Genomic DNA, 18,145 nt, shown 5'->3' with positions numbered 1-18,145 from the left:
ATTACAGTGAGGGCTGAGAGTCAGTATTGTAAGATTTTGTTTTACTTTGTCTTTGCCGTTGACCATCCTGAGTCTCCATATCGTAGATAGCTTTGTGTTTGGTCTTTACGCCAGCTAGACCATTAACCATTTTTTTTTTTTTTGTTATTGTTGGCAGAGATCATAGCTTTCTCTTTGTTAGATCCTTCAGTGTGTAGCATTTTCTTTAAAACAAAACAAAACAAAAAAACCCCCACAAAAACCAGAAGCTATACTCTCTAAATACTCCTTGAGTTAAATTTACAGAATTGGTTATTCCCTTTTCACCAGGGGCAAAACATACCTAATGAAAACTTCATAAACATGATAAAATGATTATAATATTGAATCATAAAAAATGATTAAATACTAGGGGTGCCTGGGGGGCTCAGTTGAGCATCTGGCTTTTTTTTTTTTTAAAGATTTTATTTATTTATTTGACAGAGAGAGACACAGCGAGAGAGGGAACACAAGCAAGGGGAGTGGGAGAAGCAGGCTTCCCGCTGAGCAGGGAGCCCGATGTGGGGCTCGATCCCAGGACCCTGGGATCATGACCTGAGCCAAAGGCAGATGCTTAATGCCTGAGCCACCCAGGCGCCCTGAGCATCTGACTTTAGATTTCGGTTCAGGTCGTAATCTCAGGGTCGTGAGATCGGGCACTGTGTTGGGCTCTGTGCTCAGTATGGAGTCTGCTTGAGATTCTCTCTCTCCTCTCCCTCTGCTTCTCCCCCTGCCCTCATGCTCACTCTCTCTCTAAACAAATAAATAAAATCTTTAAAAAAAAAAAAGATAATTTATTCAAAGTTAAATCTAGAAGGCAGCCAACTATTTTAAAACATTAAAGTTAGCATTGGGTTAAAAAATAATAAGTAGGCATTACTTTTATATATCCCTGGTAGGAGCTAATATGTTTCTTGAAATACTCTTTCATCCTCTGTTGTTGGCCAACCTTTCATACACTTCCCAGGTTTTCCTATAACATTTCCCATGGACAAATCCACTTCCTATAAAATTGTACTCTAAATCATAGTTGGCTAGGGTTTTTTACCTTATTAGTCTAATACATTATTTTTAGTCTTATGTAAGATGAACCCAGATAATGTTTTCTTTTATTCATTCCAATAATAAATATTAATTGAACATCAAGAGCAGTAAACAAAACCAAAATGTGCTGCTTTCATGGGTTTTATGTTTATGGGATGCAGTAGATGGTAAGCGAATAAGTAAGTAAATTATACATCGTATGAAAAGGTAAGAAAGTGCTGTGGAGAAAAATGGAGCAAGAAGAATGAAGAGTGGTGAGGCCGTGGGTGGATAGGGGAGGATAAGTACATATTTAATATATGGCCAGGATTGCCCTGCTTGGGAAGACAACACTGGGACAAAGATTTGAAGGCAATGAAAGACAAATATCTGGGAAAAGTGTTTCAGATAGATGGAACTTTGAAAAGATAGAGGAAGGAGAGTATGCCTTTTATGCAAGGGACAGAGATGAGTCCATTATGACTGGGACAGAGTGAGCAGGGGGTGGAGTAGTGTAGGATGTGAGTCAGAGAAAGTGTGAGATGCAGATGATGAAGGGCCTTGAGACCACTGGAAGGATGAGAGCTTTTATACAGAGTGAAAAGGGTAGCCATTGGTGGCCTTGGGCCTGATTTTTCATTTAAAAGATTGTCTGGCTACTGAATTGAGAATGGATTATAGACAGCCACAGTGGAAGCAGTGAAATCATATGTAAGGCTACCGCAGTAATTTAGGCAAGAGATGTGGGGAGCTTGGACCAGTGTGATATCAGTGTAAGGGAAATATTCCAATTTGGGGTGTATTTTGAAAGTGGAGCCAGCATAATTTTCTGATGGATTGGAACGGGACATGAGAAAAAAAGAGGAGCCATGGATTACTCATGTTGTATGGCCTAACCAACTGGCAGGATGGATCTTCTATTAATAGGAATGGAGAGACTGTGGGTGGAAAAGGCTTTGGGAGGAAGAAAAGGGGTTCGATATTAGATGTGATGCCAATCAGATACCCAAATGTAGATGGTCACATAGCAGTTAGGCTGACAACAATGGAGTTCAGGGGAGAGTAGTAGCTGGAAGTTTAAATCCTGGGAGCCATCAACATAGAGAATGGAATTTAGGGTTGATGCTGGATGAGATCCACAAGTTAGTGAGAATAGATAGAGAAGTGCACTTCACTCTGTGGAGTGAACCAAGGGCCCTTTTACAATAAGAGCTTCAGAAGACAAATGGGAACCAGGAAAGGAGCCTGAGAAGGTCAGAGGAAAACCTGGTGGAGGTCGGTGTCCTGGAAGCCAAATGCAAGTCATTTTAAGGAGGCAGAATGGAACATCTGTCTCAAATGCTGCTAAGTAAGATGGGGACTAAGACTTGGTTCTGGAATTGATCAATGAGGTCGTTGGAAAGAGCGTTTATCCTTCTACTTTTCATAGGACAAACTCTGTGCCCCTCAACAGTATGGACAGGGTCCTCATCACTTTTCCTCTTCTGACTGCCCAACACAGCCCTGGCATATGGTTGACATTTAGTTAATTGAATGACAGAATCAGTGCAGGGCTGTTGCACCCGTAACCCCGCTTCTTGTCTCCCAGAACTGCCCCACAGCAGGCAGGAGTAGGGGGCGGTTGGCACTTGGTTGGCAGCTGTGCGTGCCACCTCGAACTGTTATTCTTGGAACATGACAAGTCAGGATCCCTTACTTTTGAATTCTTTTATATAACTTCTTCTTAGCAGATATTATGTAACATGTATATGTGTTTTGTGCCTGGTAAGTAGAAAATCTGCTTGGCACCATGGAGAACATAAGGAAGGAAAATATGTGACAATGGCATGTGAGGCTTCTTTGTGTCATTTGAAGAATGAAAATGAAACAAGGAACTGAGGTCCTGGCTTCAACACTAAATGTCTGGATATTTAGCAGTATCTAGATTATTTATAGAATTTTCAAATTTCTATCCAGATGTTTGGCATCATAGAAACACATGCTTGATCATCGCTGAGTTGTTCTTCAGTTTTCCACACTGGGCAGAAGTTCAGAGGGAGAGTTTAGTGTTCAAGTGTAATTGCTCATGATGAATGTTGAAGCAGATACAGGGAAGACAGTCTGGGGCCTTTGCTTTCTTCATGTGTCTGTGGATGCTGGGGTACATTTTGGTGGTACAGTCCCTCTGAGTCTTACTCTTGTTTTAAATTTCTTATCCTCCACTGGTATAACTTCTCTCTCTTATTTTAGTGCTGACAAAATATTTTTGAATAATTTAATACAAAATCGAATCCAGTTTTGTCAAATGTTCTATATTCGTCTTTCATCCTCAAAGCAAATCACTTACCCTGGTAGAATTCAGATGCTAAATATATATATATATATATTATATATATATATTTTATATTTTATTTAAAAATAAAAATATATATATATATAGAAGTAATGAGAAATATTTTAAGAATAGTTCAAGTTGGGGCACCTGGGTGGCTCAGATGGTTAGGCTTCTGCCTTCTGCTCAGGTCATGATCCCAGGGTCCTGGGATCAAACCCCACATCGGGTTCCTTGCTTGGTGGGGAGCCTACTTCTCCCTCTCCCTCTGCTGTTCCCCCTGCTTGTGCTCTCTCACTCTGTCAAATAAATAAATAAAATCTTAAAAAAAAAGAATAATTCAAGTTTCTCTTTGCATCTTGTTTTGAAATGTGGATATTTGATGAAAGAATGAAAATGGTTTTTATAGGTTATATAGAGAAAGAATAATCTGGGACATTAGGCTGAATTTCTTTCCCCCAAATATTATATTGGTTAGGGAAGAAGCATTTACCTGTCCTTAAAGCATCATGAGCAATTTCATGAGCTCTTTGATTCAGCAGTGTATTTTGAGTACCTCTTCTGTACCAGGCACTTAGCCAGGTGCTAGCAGTATCAGAATAATATGTGCTTTGCTTATATGGCACTTAAAGTATAGAAGGCTCGTTGGAAGAATTTGAAGTATGGCTGGAGGTGGGGAATAGTGGCTAATGAATTACCTCCTGCAGTAATCCAGGCTCTTCGTATCCTTGGATTTGTTAGCCTGGGATTTGGACTTTATTCTCAGATTAGAAGCAACAGATCACTAGCCTGGGAATGACCAGGCTTTGGAAAAAGACCAAAGACCACCATATTAGGAATAGAATCCAGCTCTAGGTAATAGAAACCCAGCTACCCCTGCTTTAAATAGTAAGCTTTATTATTTTCATGTAGGTAAATGTTCAGAAGTAGGTAGTCCAGAGCAGAGGCATGATTCAAGGATCTTATCAAGGTCCCAGTCATTATTGTTTTCCTGATCTACCATTCCTGGCGTGTAACTTTCTTCCTTTCCACCAAATCGCATTGGCAACTCTAGGCATTATGATTTGTTCCATTCCCGAAGAAGGAGGATACTGTAAAATGCTTTTCCTTGGAAAGGTGTGTCTTTTGTTGGAACAGTCTTATTGAGGTATTATTTACATACCATAAGCTGCACATGTTTACAGTAGAAATTTAGTAAGTTTTGATATATACGTAAACCTCTGAGCCCCATGGCCACATTCAAGACCTTGAACATATCTATTGCCTCCTACACTTTGCTTATCCTCCCTTGTAATCCCTCCCTCCTGCTCCACAACCCCTGCTCCCAACCTGCAAGCAACCACTGACCTGCTCTGTGGTAGAGTTTAGGCTGGAGTTAAATTTGGTAAGTCTAGAGATGGTGTTTGCAGACAGAAGATCGTGTAGGGCATTTCTCTGGATCACTGATTTACCTTCTTGTTTTGTCCTTAAAGTTTCCAGGAGGTCTTTTCAGCTAAAAGGAAGTGCTCATATTTTTTAAAAGCCTACATTCAGGGTGAACGACTTAGAGTTAGTCTAGGTAGGGAAAGTGGTTTCAATTGTGAAGGTAGACAAAGTCTCTGCGAGTTGGAAGGTATTAAAAAATTTATGATAAACACTTGGAAGATGAAGCTTGTATTAACCAGAATTCTTTATGGGTTATAGATGAGCTTAGAAGAATACGTTTTTGAGAGAGCACAAACTCTTGAAAGCATACATAGAATTGGGACATCCAAATAGTTGGATTGTCAAGTATGGCTGGATCAAGGGGCTCAGAAAAGGTCAGAACTCTCTTGCTTCTTTTATCTACTTCTCAGCTCAGCTTGACACTGCTTAGATTCTTTTTGAAGATAGAACTTGCCATGTGCCAAAATGACCACTGGCAGAATCAATTTTAATTGTTCTTATAGCTTGGTATGCCAGAGGAACCCATTTATTTTTCTTTCAATATCCTTTCATTATGGAACGGAACAACTGATTGACACCATTGGTTTATGGACCCATCCCATGGACCAATCACTGTGGATAGGAGGATGAGCAACCGTGATTGATTGATAGGCCTATGTTGTGTGTCTCTGCTGCTAGTAGTGGTCAGATGGGGCTTGTGAAACACCATGATTAAGCGGTTTACAAGAGATGAATGTGCTGGATTGTAAAGGCAACATACGTCTATTACAGAGGTCATTCCTCTTCTGGGTAGTAATTTGGTTCTTCTATTCCTCATTCTAGAATATTCTAGCAACTTCATCATTTTAAAAGCTTAGCGTAGTGGTTTAATATTTTAACAAACACCTGGGTGGCGCCTGGGTGACTCAGTCGTTAAGCGTCTGCCTTCTGCTAGGGTCGGGTCCTGGGATCGAGCCCTGCATCGGGCTCTCTGCTCAGCAGGAAGCCTGCTTTTCCCTCTTCTTCTCCCCCTGCTTGTGTTCCCTCTCTCGCTTTGTCTCTCTCTGTCAAATAAATAAATCTTTAAAAAACAAAACACTTAAGCTAAATTATAAAGATCATTATGCACAACGTATTTTTTTCTTTGTTCTGTAATGGCGTTGCATGTATCCACAAATGGACAAATACATGCATGCTTACTAGTTTTGAACAATTTTATGTGCTAGAGTACTGCTGACGATAAACACTTTTCATTCTTGCTCCCTTACTCCGGGCAGTGCACTGTGCGCTTTTGTGTGAATATAGGTGTATGTGACAACATTTCTGGATTGGGTGAAAGGAAAATAAAAGCACAAAATGAATTTGGTAGTTGACAAATGGAAAAGTCATATGAGTAGAAGACTTAACGGTTCTTTTGATACATGGTTATGTAGCCAGGTCTCCTAGAGAGTAAGTTAAAGAGATGCTGTGCAAACCAAGGATCTGGCTACAAAGCAAGAACTGTGTCTTATGCATGGTAACATTGTCGTTAGTATTATATCTCAGTGTTAAAAATTACTTAAATATAATGCCACGCACTATGATACGGTTCCACAGGGAGAAAAAAAACGCACCAAGCAGAAAGTTTGCCACAGTTCTGCCTCTGTGTCATTGGCGTGTAATTTTGCTACTCTGATTTATCACCTGTAAAATGGAAGGAAATAGATGACTGGCCGGGTAGCGTTGTGCCTTGGTGTTCCGTGAATTTCTGCTGACTCGTGAGCCCTGCTTGAGCATTGCCATGCCCCTTCCACTAGCACCTTCCTCACAACCCATCCCCGCGTGAACTGTTTGCTTCTGCCACCACCACCTCCTTTCAGGGCTTGGTTGGGCAAAGTCATGCCAGTTGTAGATACTTTACTAATCCTGCTTTGGTGTGTCTTTTCCATTACAGCTCCTCTAATCTCTCTTTTTAGAAGCTCTACTTCTCTTTGTTTTAAAGAGAAAACAGGAAAGGTTGGTGCTTCCTGCTCATAAAAACATTGCTATCAACGAGTTAATAGATCCATAATCTGTTTTTATCAGTATTTCATCTCCCAAAGGAAGGAAACTATTTGTCATAGGTCTAAATTTACTTTCTATTACAATTGGTCTCATAGGAAACTGTTGTTATTATTGAACAAAGGATTCTTGCAGTTCCTTTGTCTACCAAGTTCTAGTGACGAACTTAGGCTTTTTAATTATACAGTTAGAATTAATTTTATTGGAATCAGTAATTTTTAGATCACTAGTTTGGAAGACTTCGTATAGCCCCATTCTCTTCAAAATTACAAACCAACCAGAACATATAATTACCACTACTCAGAAATAAATAGTTTCATTACTATCTTTAAAGGGCTTCTTTACAGTAAAAGTTAAAGAAACTCTGATAGGCAAATTTAATTAAAGGCCTATCATAAACCTTTGGGTGCTATTTCTAATTTTAAAAATTAATTATGAATGCTTGAGGGCTTTGTGCTGCAATGTGTTAGCAACATTAGCCACAGAGAACGTAACATTTATGTTGTTTTCAATTATTTTATTAAAAAAAAACCTAATGTATTTTGGGGGTTTATCAGAAAATTGACTAGCCCAAATAAATTTATGTTTGGACAGTTTTACTGTTGTAGTTATAATTGCAGAATTTGTTTGGGATTGGACAGTTAAGTCAATGTTCTCTCCCACCTTACAAATGAGAATGTGTATTCGTGGGTGTGCCAACATACCTGTGCTTGGGAGTTGGGTGCAAGAAGGAGAGACAGGGTGGTGTCTTTTTCACACATGAGACCATCCAAGTGTGATCGATCCAGAACTTGGCTTTCTGTTGTAAACAAGTGGAGATACAACAAATCATTGGTACTGTCTTCAAGTATATACCACCTTCATTTGAAAGCCTTTCTTTCTCCTAACTGGGAGCCCATCATAGGAGAGAATGTGGACAGTCCTTGAAGATGTGCAGATGAAAATTAATGTGAAATATTTGAGAGATGAATGAGACTATCTTGATTTCTGTGGCTTTTTTTTGGGAGAATAGTAGAAACAAAGGCTAGATGAGGAAAGTTGGACCAACTGACAGAGGAAAGCAAAGCAGGAGAATTTAGACTTAGCGCCATGGTAGGAAAGGGGCTGTTAAATTTTCAAGGCTGGTTTTAATTGGGAAATATTTCATGTGCAGAGAAAATACTGTGGGAACCCAATATCTTGGGAACCCAACAGGCTGATTCCCCAGATGCCAGTGTTTTTGCCACATCTCCCTGTTTTTTAGAAGTTCGGTGTTAGACAGCGAAAGGCCCACTCCATCCCCGTTCCCATTTTCCCCTCTCAAAAGTCGTCACTATCCTAAAATCAACATCTGTCATTTCCGTGCACGTTTATATACTTATGACAATTTGACCTATCCCACAAAGACTATAAGGTGACTTTTTGTGGGGCATCTGGGTGGCTGAGTCAGTTAAGTGTCCGACTCTTGATTCCGGCTCAGGTCATGGTCTCAGATTCATGAGATGGAGCCCTGTGTCAGGTTCTGTGCTGGGCGTGGAGCCTGCTGGAGGTTCTCTCTCTCTCTTTTTTTCCCCTCTCTCTCTCTCTTAAAAAACATAAATAAGGTGACTTTTTGTGTGCTTGAAAATTTATTAAGTGGTATGTCTTATCAGTATTTATATAATTTGCTTCATTTCTTTTATGTTTGAAATTTATTGATTTGATAGAAATAGATCAAACTCATTTGTATTCTACTCTGTGAGCACATCAGGGTTTACGAATGCAACAGTCATGGTTTCTGAGGTGGTTTTCAATTTTTTTTGTGACAAGGCTGCACCAAACTCCTGACGTATGATGTCTAGTTGGGGATGTGGGTATTTCTTTTGGGTATTAATCTCGAAGCAGAATTGCTGGTTTAGTAAGGGATACATATTTTTAATTTCCCTAGGTGCTTCCAGATTGTTCTGTGAAGTGGCTGCAAAAATTGACACGTTGACTTGAATAGGTTCTAGATTCTCCACATCCTTGGTATCATCAGGCTTAATTTTTGCCGATCTGGTGCATGTGACATGCTATCCCATTGTGGTGATTTTTGTTTTCCTGATATATAAAGAGATTTAACATCTTTCAGGCGTTGATTGCCTTTTGTATTCTTCTTTGGCGGATCACTTCTTATTACCTTTGGCTGCTTTACTGTGTGCTTTTGTCCTTTTAAATTGATTAGTAGGTATTCTTTGATATATATGTGCTGGAAATATCTTCTAGTTCTAGGCTTATCCTACATTTGTCTGATGATTTTTATTGTGTAGAATTTTTAAATTTTAATGTGGTGTATAGTGTGATAGGTAAGAACACCGAATCTGCAGCCATACAGCCTGGGTTCATATCCCAGTTCTATCCCTTCCTTGCTGTGTAATCTTGGGCAAGTTACTTAACATCTCTGTGCCTGACTTTTTCCACATCTGGAAAATGGAGGCAGTAGTACTACCTACCTCTTAGGGTTATTGTAAAGATGAAACTAGCTAGTGAGTGTAAAGCACTTTTAGAGTACTTCCTTGCACACAGTAAACACTACGTTAGTATGGTCCTTGATTTTGGGGGGTTTTGTTAAAGAAGTTTTTTTTTTTTTTTTAAAGATTTTATTTATTTATCTGAGAGAGAGAATGGAAGACAGAGAGCATGAGAGGGGAAGGGTCAGAGGGAGAAGCAGACCCCCTGCTGAGCAGGGAGCCCGATGTGGGACTCGATCCCGGGACTCTAGAATCATGACCTGAGCCGAAGGCAGTTGCTTAACCAACTGAGCCACCCAGGCGCCCTAAAGAAGTTTTTCTGTAACTACAAAGTCAAAACATTTTTCTCTATTTTTTTCCTAAAAGTTTAAGTTTTGCTTTTATATTTAGGGTTTAAATCTATGCTGTGAGGTAGGGACTACTACTACTCTTTTTCAGAATGCAAAGGTATTGTCACAGGGCTGTTAATTATAGCTGCCTCTCTCCTTACTGATTTGGAATTCCATCTTCCTCCAAGCCTACTACACTTTTGGTTTATTTAGATGTATGTCAACTACTTGGTTTTAATTATGGAGCCATTACAACAAGTTGTGATATTTGTTTGGATTTTTAACTTATTAAATTTTTTAGTTTTATTTGTATGTTTAATTTTACTAATTAAAAAAAAGTAAAATCTGTCCGAAAGATGTAAAGTCAGGCCCAGGTTTTGCAGAGCATGGTGAAAGCAGCAGCAAAGAGAGAGTCTGGAACGGTTAGTTGAAGGCACTGACAAAGGTTGATTGGCTACTAAGAGCGTTTCTTAGGCATGGTGCTGGTGAGAGTGCAGCTTGGCTGAGAAAGAATGAAGCAGACACGGCCTTTCTGTTTACTCTTAAAAATGTTCTAGACCTTTGGCGACAGGGGACACTTATTCTTCCATGGAAATTAATGAGTCACTGTATCAAGTTCCACCCTAAGAAACCTTATTGAGACTTTAACTGGAGATATGTTGAATTTGTAGGCTAAATTGGAGGTGAATTGATGTATAGTGTTCCCACCCCTGAACGTGTTATGTCTCTTCATTTAATGCAGTTTTCTTATGTTCTTCAATTAATTTCACAATTTTCTCCATGAAGGTCTTATAATACTTTTCTTAGGTTTACTTATATGTACCTGGTATTTGTGGGGCCTATTACAAATCGCATCCTAAAGAAATACATTAAAAACTTTTGGGGGAGTGCATCAGAATGCTGTTGACACTTGTATATTGTTCCTATTTATAGCAACTTTTCTCAATCCTACCAGTTTTAAAATATTTGCAGTCTCTTGTTTTATTTCTCATGTGGCTACTCCTATTAATATGAATAATGACAACTGTGTTTCCTCAGCATTTTTGTTCAGTGTTCACTCTTACTCAGTTGTCTCAGATCTCCACTACAATGCTGAATAGAAGAGCAGAGGTGAGAGCACCTGGTCTTATTCCTGAATTTTGAAGGCAGTGTTTCTCAGGTTTTATCATTGAATATGATTTTTGCTTTGGGTTTTTGATAGCTGTTCTTAATCAGTTAAGGACATTTTGGGGGAATTTAGCCTTATTCTTTTTCTTAAAAAATAATTTTGCTGACGGCCTGTCATTCTCTCCTTTTTAAAGGAAGCTTTATTTATCCTTCCTATAATATGTTTCTCTTCTTTCTACTTTCTTTGGCTTTGCTCTGTTGGCTCTTTTTCAAGTCTCTATTTTTTTTTTTTTTAAAGATTTTATTTATGTATTTGACAGAGAGAGACAGCGAGAGAGGGAACACAAGCAGGGGGAGTGGGAGAGGGAGAAGCAGGCTTCCCGTGGAGCAGGGAGCCCGATGCGGGGCTCGATGCGGGGCTCGATCCCAGGACCTTGGGATGATGACCTGAGCCGAAGGCAGACGCTTAACGACTGAGCCACCCAGGCGCCCCGACAAGTCTCTATTTTTAAATATGGTTTGGTTTTGTCCATATTGTTTTTATTCTTTTATCTTTTTAGTCAGTTTAAACATAATAATTTTAGTCTCATTTGGTTAGTTCTATTACCTCAACTTCTTGGGGGCTCTAATTCTTCTTTGCTGTGTCTGTCTTATCTCTCTGGTTGTAGATTTTTTTTTTCCTTATGTGTTTTATGATTTTTGATTGACAGCAAAGTTTTTACTTTTTTCTTTGGGAATGGTGTGAGGGCTAGGATTAGCAGATGTCCCTCCTGAATCATTTTGGATTTGCTTCTGTGAGTTTTCCTTCCCTAAATCCCATCACTGCCAGTGATCAGCTTTTATCTGAATTGCTTGGCTGATTTATCAGAATCAGCTTCCTGCATGCCTGTGTAGTGACATTTAGACTCCAGACATTTAGACTCTAGGCTTAGAGTTTCTCTTTCTTGCAAAAAGCTTTTTGAAGGGACTCAAAAATCTTTGCTATCTGCCTGGGTGTGGTGGTGTAGTTTTTCTATAACGCCTTACACTGAAAATACAGCTTTCTAGAAATGCTTGTCAGTGGTCTTAGTTCTCCTTCCCAGTCCTGCCTGGTTTGAAACCCAAGTCCCTCCTCCTTAGGGACTGCTCTGATCTAGGAATTCCTTCCTACCCTTCCCATCCAGAACTCCTGCCCCACCCCCACCAGTTGTATGCTTACACTTTTGACTTTGCATTTTCCCTTCTTTTCTGGCCTGTAGGACCTTCCCATTGTTTCTTGGTGCTCAGGTATATATTTAAATAAAATATTGCAATCTTTTATAATATTTTAAAGTATTCGGAGCAGGAAAGATTCTATAGTAGCCAAGTTGCCAATGACCCCAGAACCCTCTAAGGTAGCTGAATAATATCCCTCTGTCCCCAAAGGTGCACGTCCTACTCTTTGGATATGGATCGTTATGTGTAGCAAAAGGTACTTTGCAATGTGATTAAATTAAGCATTTTGAGATGGGACGATTATTCTGGATTATCTGGGAAAACCCTGTGTAATCACAAAGGTCCTTATGAGGGGGATGCAGGAGGGCTATACTCAAAAGAAAGAGATATGCTTAGGGAAACAGGTTGTAGACTAAGAGATCTGAATATGCCACACTGGCTTTGAAGATGGAGGAAGTGGTTACAGGCAATGGAATGCAAGGGTCTTCTAGAAGGTGGAAAAGGCTGAGAAAGGGATTTGCCCCCAGAGCTTCCAGAAGGAATGCAGCCTTATTGACATTGTGATTTAGCTTAGTAAGGCCCATGTTGGACTTCTGACCTCCAGAATTGCAGCAGAATAAATTTGTGTTGTTTTAAGCCACTAAACTGGTGGTAATTTGTTAAAGTGACAAGAGGAAACTGATAAACTCTCTTCAGTGTTTTTAAAGGAGGCACACTTTGTATTAGCGATAGGGATAGACTGACACCTATGTGAGAGACACAGAGTGAACTTGGTGAAAAATACTTTTGACAGAGAGGTCTATTGACGGGAGTAGCCTCTTTTTTCCCCTACTTAGAACAAAAAAATCAGAGCAGAGTTACTTGTGAATGTTCTAGATAATGTTTTCCATAATAGCATAATGCCTGGTCTGAGACCTGGAAGTTCTTTTTGCTGTGATATAGTATTCCTCTCTTTTAGTTGTAGATGTTATTTTTCAAAAGGGAAAAGATTCTCATTATTAATGACCCTGTAAGTTGGTAACTGAGAGAGCAAAAGATAGTTATCACATTTTACTGAGATGTTGCTGCTATAAATAAAGGATTTGGTCTTCTAGGAGGTTGCTGACAAGGATACCTGAATACTTCACTCCAGCCGCACGGTAGGACTCCATTAGTGGTAAAATATCAGACAGCTTTCTGTAATAGTTAGAGGTTCCTGACTTGTCGAGTGCCCGTTGTGTGAATTGTTTTGTATTAGTTTCCTAGGGTTTCTTGGACGAATTACCACAGACATGGCGGCTTAAATACAATAGAAATTTATTCCCCCAGTTTAGGAGACCAGAAGTCCAAAATGAAGGTATCATCAGGGTTGCACTCTCTCTGAGACCCCCGGGGGAGAATCTGTTCCTTGCCTCTTCTGTCTTCGGGTGACTGAGGGCATTCCTTGACTTGGAGCCACACCACCCTCTGCCTCTGTCATTACGTGGTCATCTCTTCTCTTGTCTCCTTCTGCCTCCCTCTTATGAGGATACTTGTGATGACATTTAAGGTCTACCTGATAACCCAGGATATGCTCCTCCTTTTAAGATTTTTAATTCAGTCATATCTTTTGCCATATAAAATAATATTTATAAAATGCTTTATAAATATTTTATTATATATTTATTATAAATAATAGAATATTTATATCCTTTTCTTTTGTTGTTTAAGGTAAGATTCACAGTATGGTCATTTTTTTCAGCCCATTACCTGCTCCTTTACTATTTCTTTGCAGTCTTTGGCTTATTCTGTTTATCTGGATTTTTTTGATTATTGTTCTGTCCTCTGACCCATCTTGTAAAAATATCTGGTAAAACAACTATTTGTCCCATTTTAACTTTTTAGTCTCTGCTACCCTGACTTCTAGAGCAAGGGTCAGCAAACTATGGCTCATGGGTCACATCAATTCCAATGCCTATTATTGTATAGCCTGCCAACAAAGAATGGCTTTATATTTTTAAGGGATTAAAAAAATCATAGGAAGAATAATCTTTTGGTGCACATGAAAATTACATGAATTTAAATTTCAGTATCTGTAAATGAAGTGTTATTGGAACACAGCTCTGCTCATTCGTTCACTGCTGCTTTTGTGTTACAGTGGAAGAGTCTAATAGTTGTGCCAGAGACCGTGTGATCCACAAGGCCAGATGATAAATATCTGGCCTTATGCAGAGAAGGTCTGCCGGCCTTTGTTCTAGTAGGGATATCTTGTCTCTGGCTTCTAGTGTGTAGTGGGCAGTAGTCATTTGTTGTTGGCTATTTGACGTGTAAGAATTTCGTTAATATAGTAAGGATTTGGTAGGATTCCCAAAAGGATTCTTTAAAACTATAGGGTTAGAAGAATTGTAACTATCATATGATTCATGCTTCTGATCTTTTTGGCTCCAAGACTCAAATAAAGAAATAGAGAGTGACAATCCTGCTCCCAAATTTAATTGAATTAGGAAATAGGCATCAAACCCAGGAACTGAAGTTGGCAAGTGTCCTGATTAATTTTATCTGTCAATTTGGCCAGACCATGTGCCCAAATGTTTGGTTGAATGCTAGTGTAGCTATTGATTTGAAGGCATTTTTTAGACTTAACATTTACACTCAATTGACTTTAAGTAAAGCAGATTACTCCCATTGTGGTATGCCTCATCCAATCCGTTGAAAACCTTGAGAACAAAGACTGAGGTTTCTTTTTTCAAAAAAGATTTTATTTATTTGAGAGAGAGCGCGCAGGTGCGCGCGCAAGCAAGCGCAGGAGTAGGGGGGAGGGGGGAGGGGCAGAGGGAGAGAGAGAAGCAGCCTCCCCGCTGAGCAGGGAACCTGATGCCCGATGCAGGACTCCATCCCAGGACCCTGGGATCATGACCTGAACTGAAGGCAGATGCTTAACCCACTGAGCCACCCAGGTGCCCCAAGACTGAGGTTTCTTAAGGAAGAAAGAATTTTGCCTCAAGACTGTGTCAGAGAAAACCTGCCTGAATTATCAAGCTGCTGTCCTCCTCCAAATTTTGGACATGCTGGCCCCATAACTGCATGAGCCAATTCCTTAAAATAAATCTCTTTCTAAATATATATCCTGTTAGCTCTCTTTCTCTGGAGAACCCTGACTGATAGCGTGAGTTACTCTGATGTGTTGCAAATGCAGAGCACCTTCAGCGTTTGGTCCCACGACGCAGTGAGGATGCTGAGCAGAGCCGAGGCGAAGACCTGTCCCTGCATCCTCTCACCTTCTTCTTTCACCCCTCATGGAAGGAAACATGCTATATTTGGATGCCACAGAGTCCGAAGTAAGCTCGCTGGTGACGGAGCAGAGGACTTTTTCTCAATCCAAGATAGCTGGAAGTCATGAGACAATAGTGAGTGAGCAGATAAAAACAAGACAGAAGCAAATGGACCTGCTGATAAGGAGCACTTGAGAAAATGAGGGGGACCAAGCAATTTCTGGGTGGCAAAGATTCTGAGAATTTCTTCCCTCTCCTTCTCCCTCTGAAAACAAAAGCTTTGTGTGTGTACTAACTGCTGTGGGGAACAGCAAGTCAATGTAACTCCGTAACTTGGTTCTATCATGCTATAGGCAGTTTCTTTCTTCTCAAGATCTGCTTTGTAATAAATGGATAAAAATAAAATAGGTGGGGCATCTGGGTGGCTCAGTCCGTTAAGCATCTGCTTTCGGCTCAGGTCGTGATCCCTGCGTCCTGGGATCGAGTCCGGCGTCAGGCTCCCTGCTCTGCGGAGCGTGCTTCTCCCTCTCCCGCTGCCCCTCCCCACTGCCGTGCTCCGTCGTGGTCTCTCTCAAATAAATAAAATCTTTTAAAAAATACAAATGTGTGTTCTTTGTCAATATTTAGCAGTTTTACTTATATACACATGTAAGAGGTTTTAGATACCAAGATATTTAAAATTTGCATTGCTAAACTATGATTACATGTATAAAAAACTAAATATTTGAGTAAAAATCCTTTTGAGTGAATGGTGATTTACTTTATGTTTAGAAACAAAGTTTATTGGGTCGTGAAATGGTGCTAGAAAGTATATTTTATGTATTTTGATTCCTCTCAACTGTGTATTATACTGTCACGTTGCTCCAGGAAATGGCTGACTCTCGATTGGAAATATGCTTCCTTTCTGCCCTGCTACCCCAACCCCCATCCCTCCCACATACCTGTTCCAGCTTTATCTTCTCTCAGTTTTACATCATATTTACATGGCATGTTCTTTATTTGCTATTTTAAAGAAATAATTGTAACTTTGTGTTTTACAGGTAATGACTGATTTTGAGGCATGCATTCTACCTCTTGGTTTTATTTTATAAGTATATAAATAAATGGAGTATAAAGTAATTTCGCCTTGCTCAGAATACCACTTTACTCAAAATAGTTAAAGTCTTAGATTGTTTTTGTCCTAAGAGTTTTAGTGACCTCTCTGTCTCTGAATTCTGAAAGGATACATGATGATATCTAAAGCAATTTTTTTCCACAATTCTTTGAGAAATTTTTGATTGTTTTCAAGGCACGGGTTCCATGATAGGTTTTGGGGATACAGACAGATGAGAAGATGGGGCTTTCCTCTAAGGGTGCTCCCAAATCTCCTCCGAGAGACAGGCTTGGCAACAGACTGAGAGTGTGACGAGGGGAACAATAGAACCATCTTCGAAGAACAGTTTATAGAGGATGAGGAAGGCATCACAGAGAAGGTTATAGTCCATCTGGCTTTGAAGGAAACCTAAGTGATTTCCATGTGAAGGAATCCATAGTTGACTGAGATGTATTGGCATCTAGGAGTTTCACATATGCCATGATTTCAAAAGCTTAGGTAGAAATCATTTAGGCTTAGTAAACCAGATGACCTCTGAGGCTTCATAATAATTTCATAGATGATTAGTTTTTTTTGAAGCATGCCTGAGGATTAATTTAATTTGTTAAAATAATACTATTAAGATCTTGTTATTGAGTATGAGCAGTCATTTGTGAGATACTGAAAAATGTTTTTAATGTTATTCTATAAATTGATGTTTTCCTCCCCTCTTTCTCTTCCCCTCCCCCCCACCCCATCCCTGGCCATTTTGGTTGTTTTTGTAGTTGGTTAGTCTCTTGCTCATTGGAATCGCAGCGTGGGGCATTGGTTTCGGGCTGATTTCCAGCCTCCGGGTGGTCGGTGTGGTCATTGCAGTGGGCATTTTCCTGTTCCTGATTGCGTTGGTGGGGCTGATTGGAGCCGTAAAACACCATCAGGTGTTGCTTTTTTTTGTATCCTTTTTTAAAAGCAGAACTTTCACCCCAATTGAATTTGTTCTTACTTTTATTGATTACTCTTTTGATTACCATAACTGATTTGGAGTTATCATTAGGAAAGAAATTGCCAGAGAGCAGCTCCTAGCATGCCCTTTGTGTATTTGTTCCACAACATTAGGAACATTTCTTAGGGTGAAATTATTGTATGCTTATATGTTCCCATTTTCTCCTTTTCACATCATGAAGAATGTATTCTGCAAATTCAGTATAGTCCTATTTATATCTTGCAAATTCAATTACGTTGAACTGATTTGGTGACCTCTAGGCCCTTTCCGAAAGGTCAATATGTGGTTGAGAATTTCAGTGATTGTTTTTTAAGATTTTAATATTAAGAAACCTTAAATACATTTATCTATACTTATTTCTTGTTTTATATATGTAAGAATTTTTATTTTAATCTAAATGAAATTCTAACAGATCAGCTTTTAAATATTAGTATTTTTATTATGAAATATCTACAGTGTATTAATGAGAAAAATAACTGTGTATATTCCTTGTAAACTTTCTCTAGGTGCCATTTGTTCTGTTTTCTGGTTGAAATCCTTCTAGTACATTCTGAAGTTGTCAGTACCTCTATTTTATGTAATTTTAAGAATATCGAGAAATACCTTAACTTGAATTCTCAGTACATGATTATTCTCTTACTTGTATTTATTGTTCAGTTTTCTGTATCATGTGCTTGCTTAGCCCTGAACCAGGCGCAACAGGTAAGCAAAAACTTTTTTCTTTTCTTTTATTAGGCCTCATAGTATGTGTAGGAAAAAAAGGGGAGAAATGATTGGAATATAAGATAATTCCTCTTTGCTCAGAATGGCATTTCACTGGAGACAGCTAAAATCTCTTGTTCCTGATTGCATTAGTGGGGCTGTTCGGAGCCCTGAAGTGCCATCAGATGTTGCTTTTTGGCCCCCCGGCCCCCGCCCCCCACCCCCACCCCCGGCATCCTTGAAG

The 18,145-nt window shown here is 39.5% G+C and overlaps 1 protein-coding gene across 1 annotated transcript in view; it reads left to right on the top strand.

Annotated features, from left to right (window-relative positions):
* TSPAN13 (tetraspanin 13) overlaps positions 1-18,145 on the top strand; it is a 32,298-nt gene that overhangs the window by 5,872 nt on the left and 8,281 nt on the right. Inside the window, exons 2-3 of the mRNA XM_006736126.3 lie at positions 16,982-17,149; positions 17,821-17,901. Coding sequence (XP_006736189.1) covers positions 16,982-17,149; positions 17,821-17,901 — 249 coding nt within the window. The remainder of the gene's footprint in view (positions 1-16,981; positions 17,150-17,820; positions 17,902-18,145) is intronic.

This window comes from Leptonychotes weddellii, chromosome 12 (genome assembly GCF_054177405.1).
Source record: "Leptonychotes weddellii isolate Sample4059 chromosome 12, ASM5417740v2, whole genome shotgun sequence".
NCBI lineage: Eukaryota > Metazoa > Chordata > Mammalia > Carnivora > Phocidae > Leptonychotes > Leptonychotes weddellii.
The sequence above is the reverse complement of the archived record's forward strand: the minus strand, read 5'-3'. Positions and strand labels throughout refer to the sequence as shown.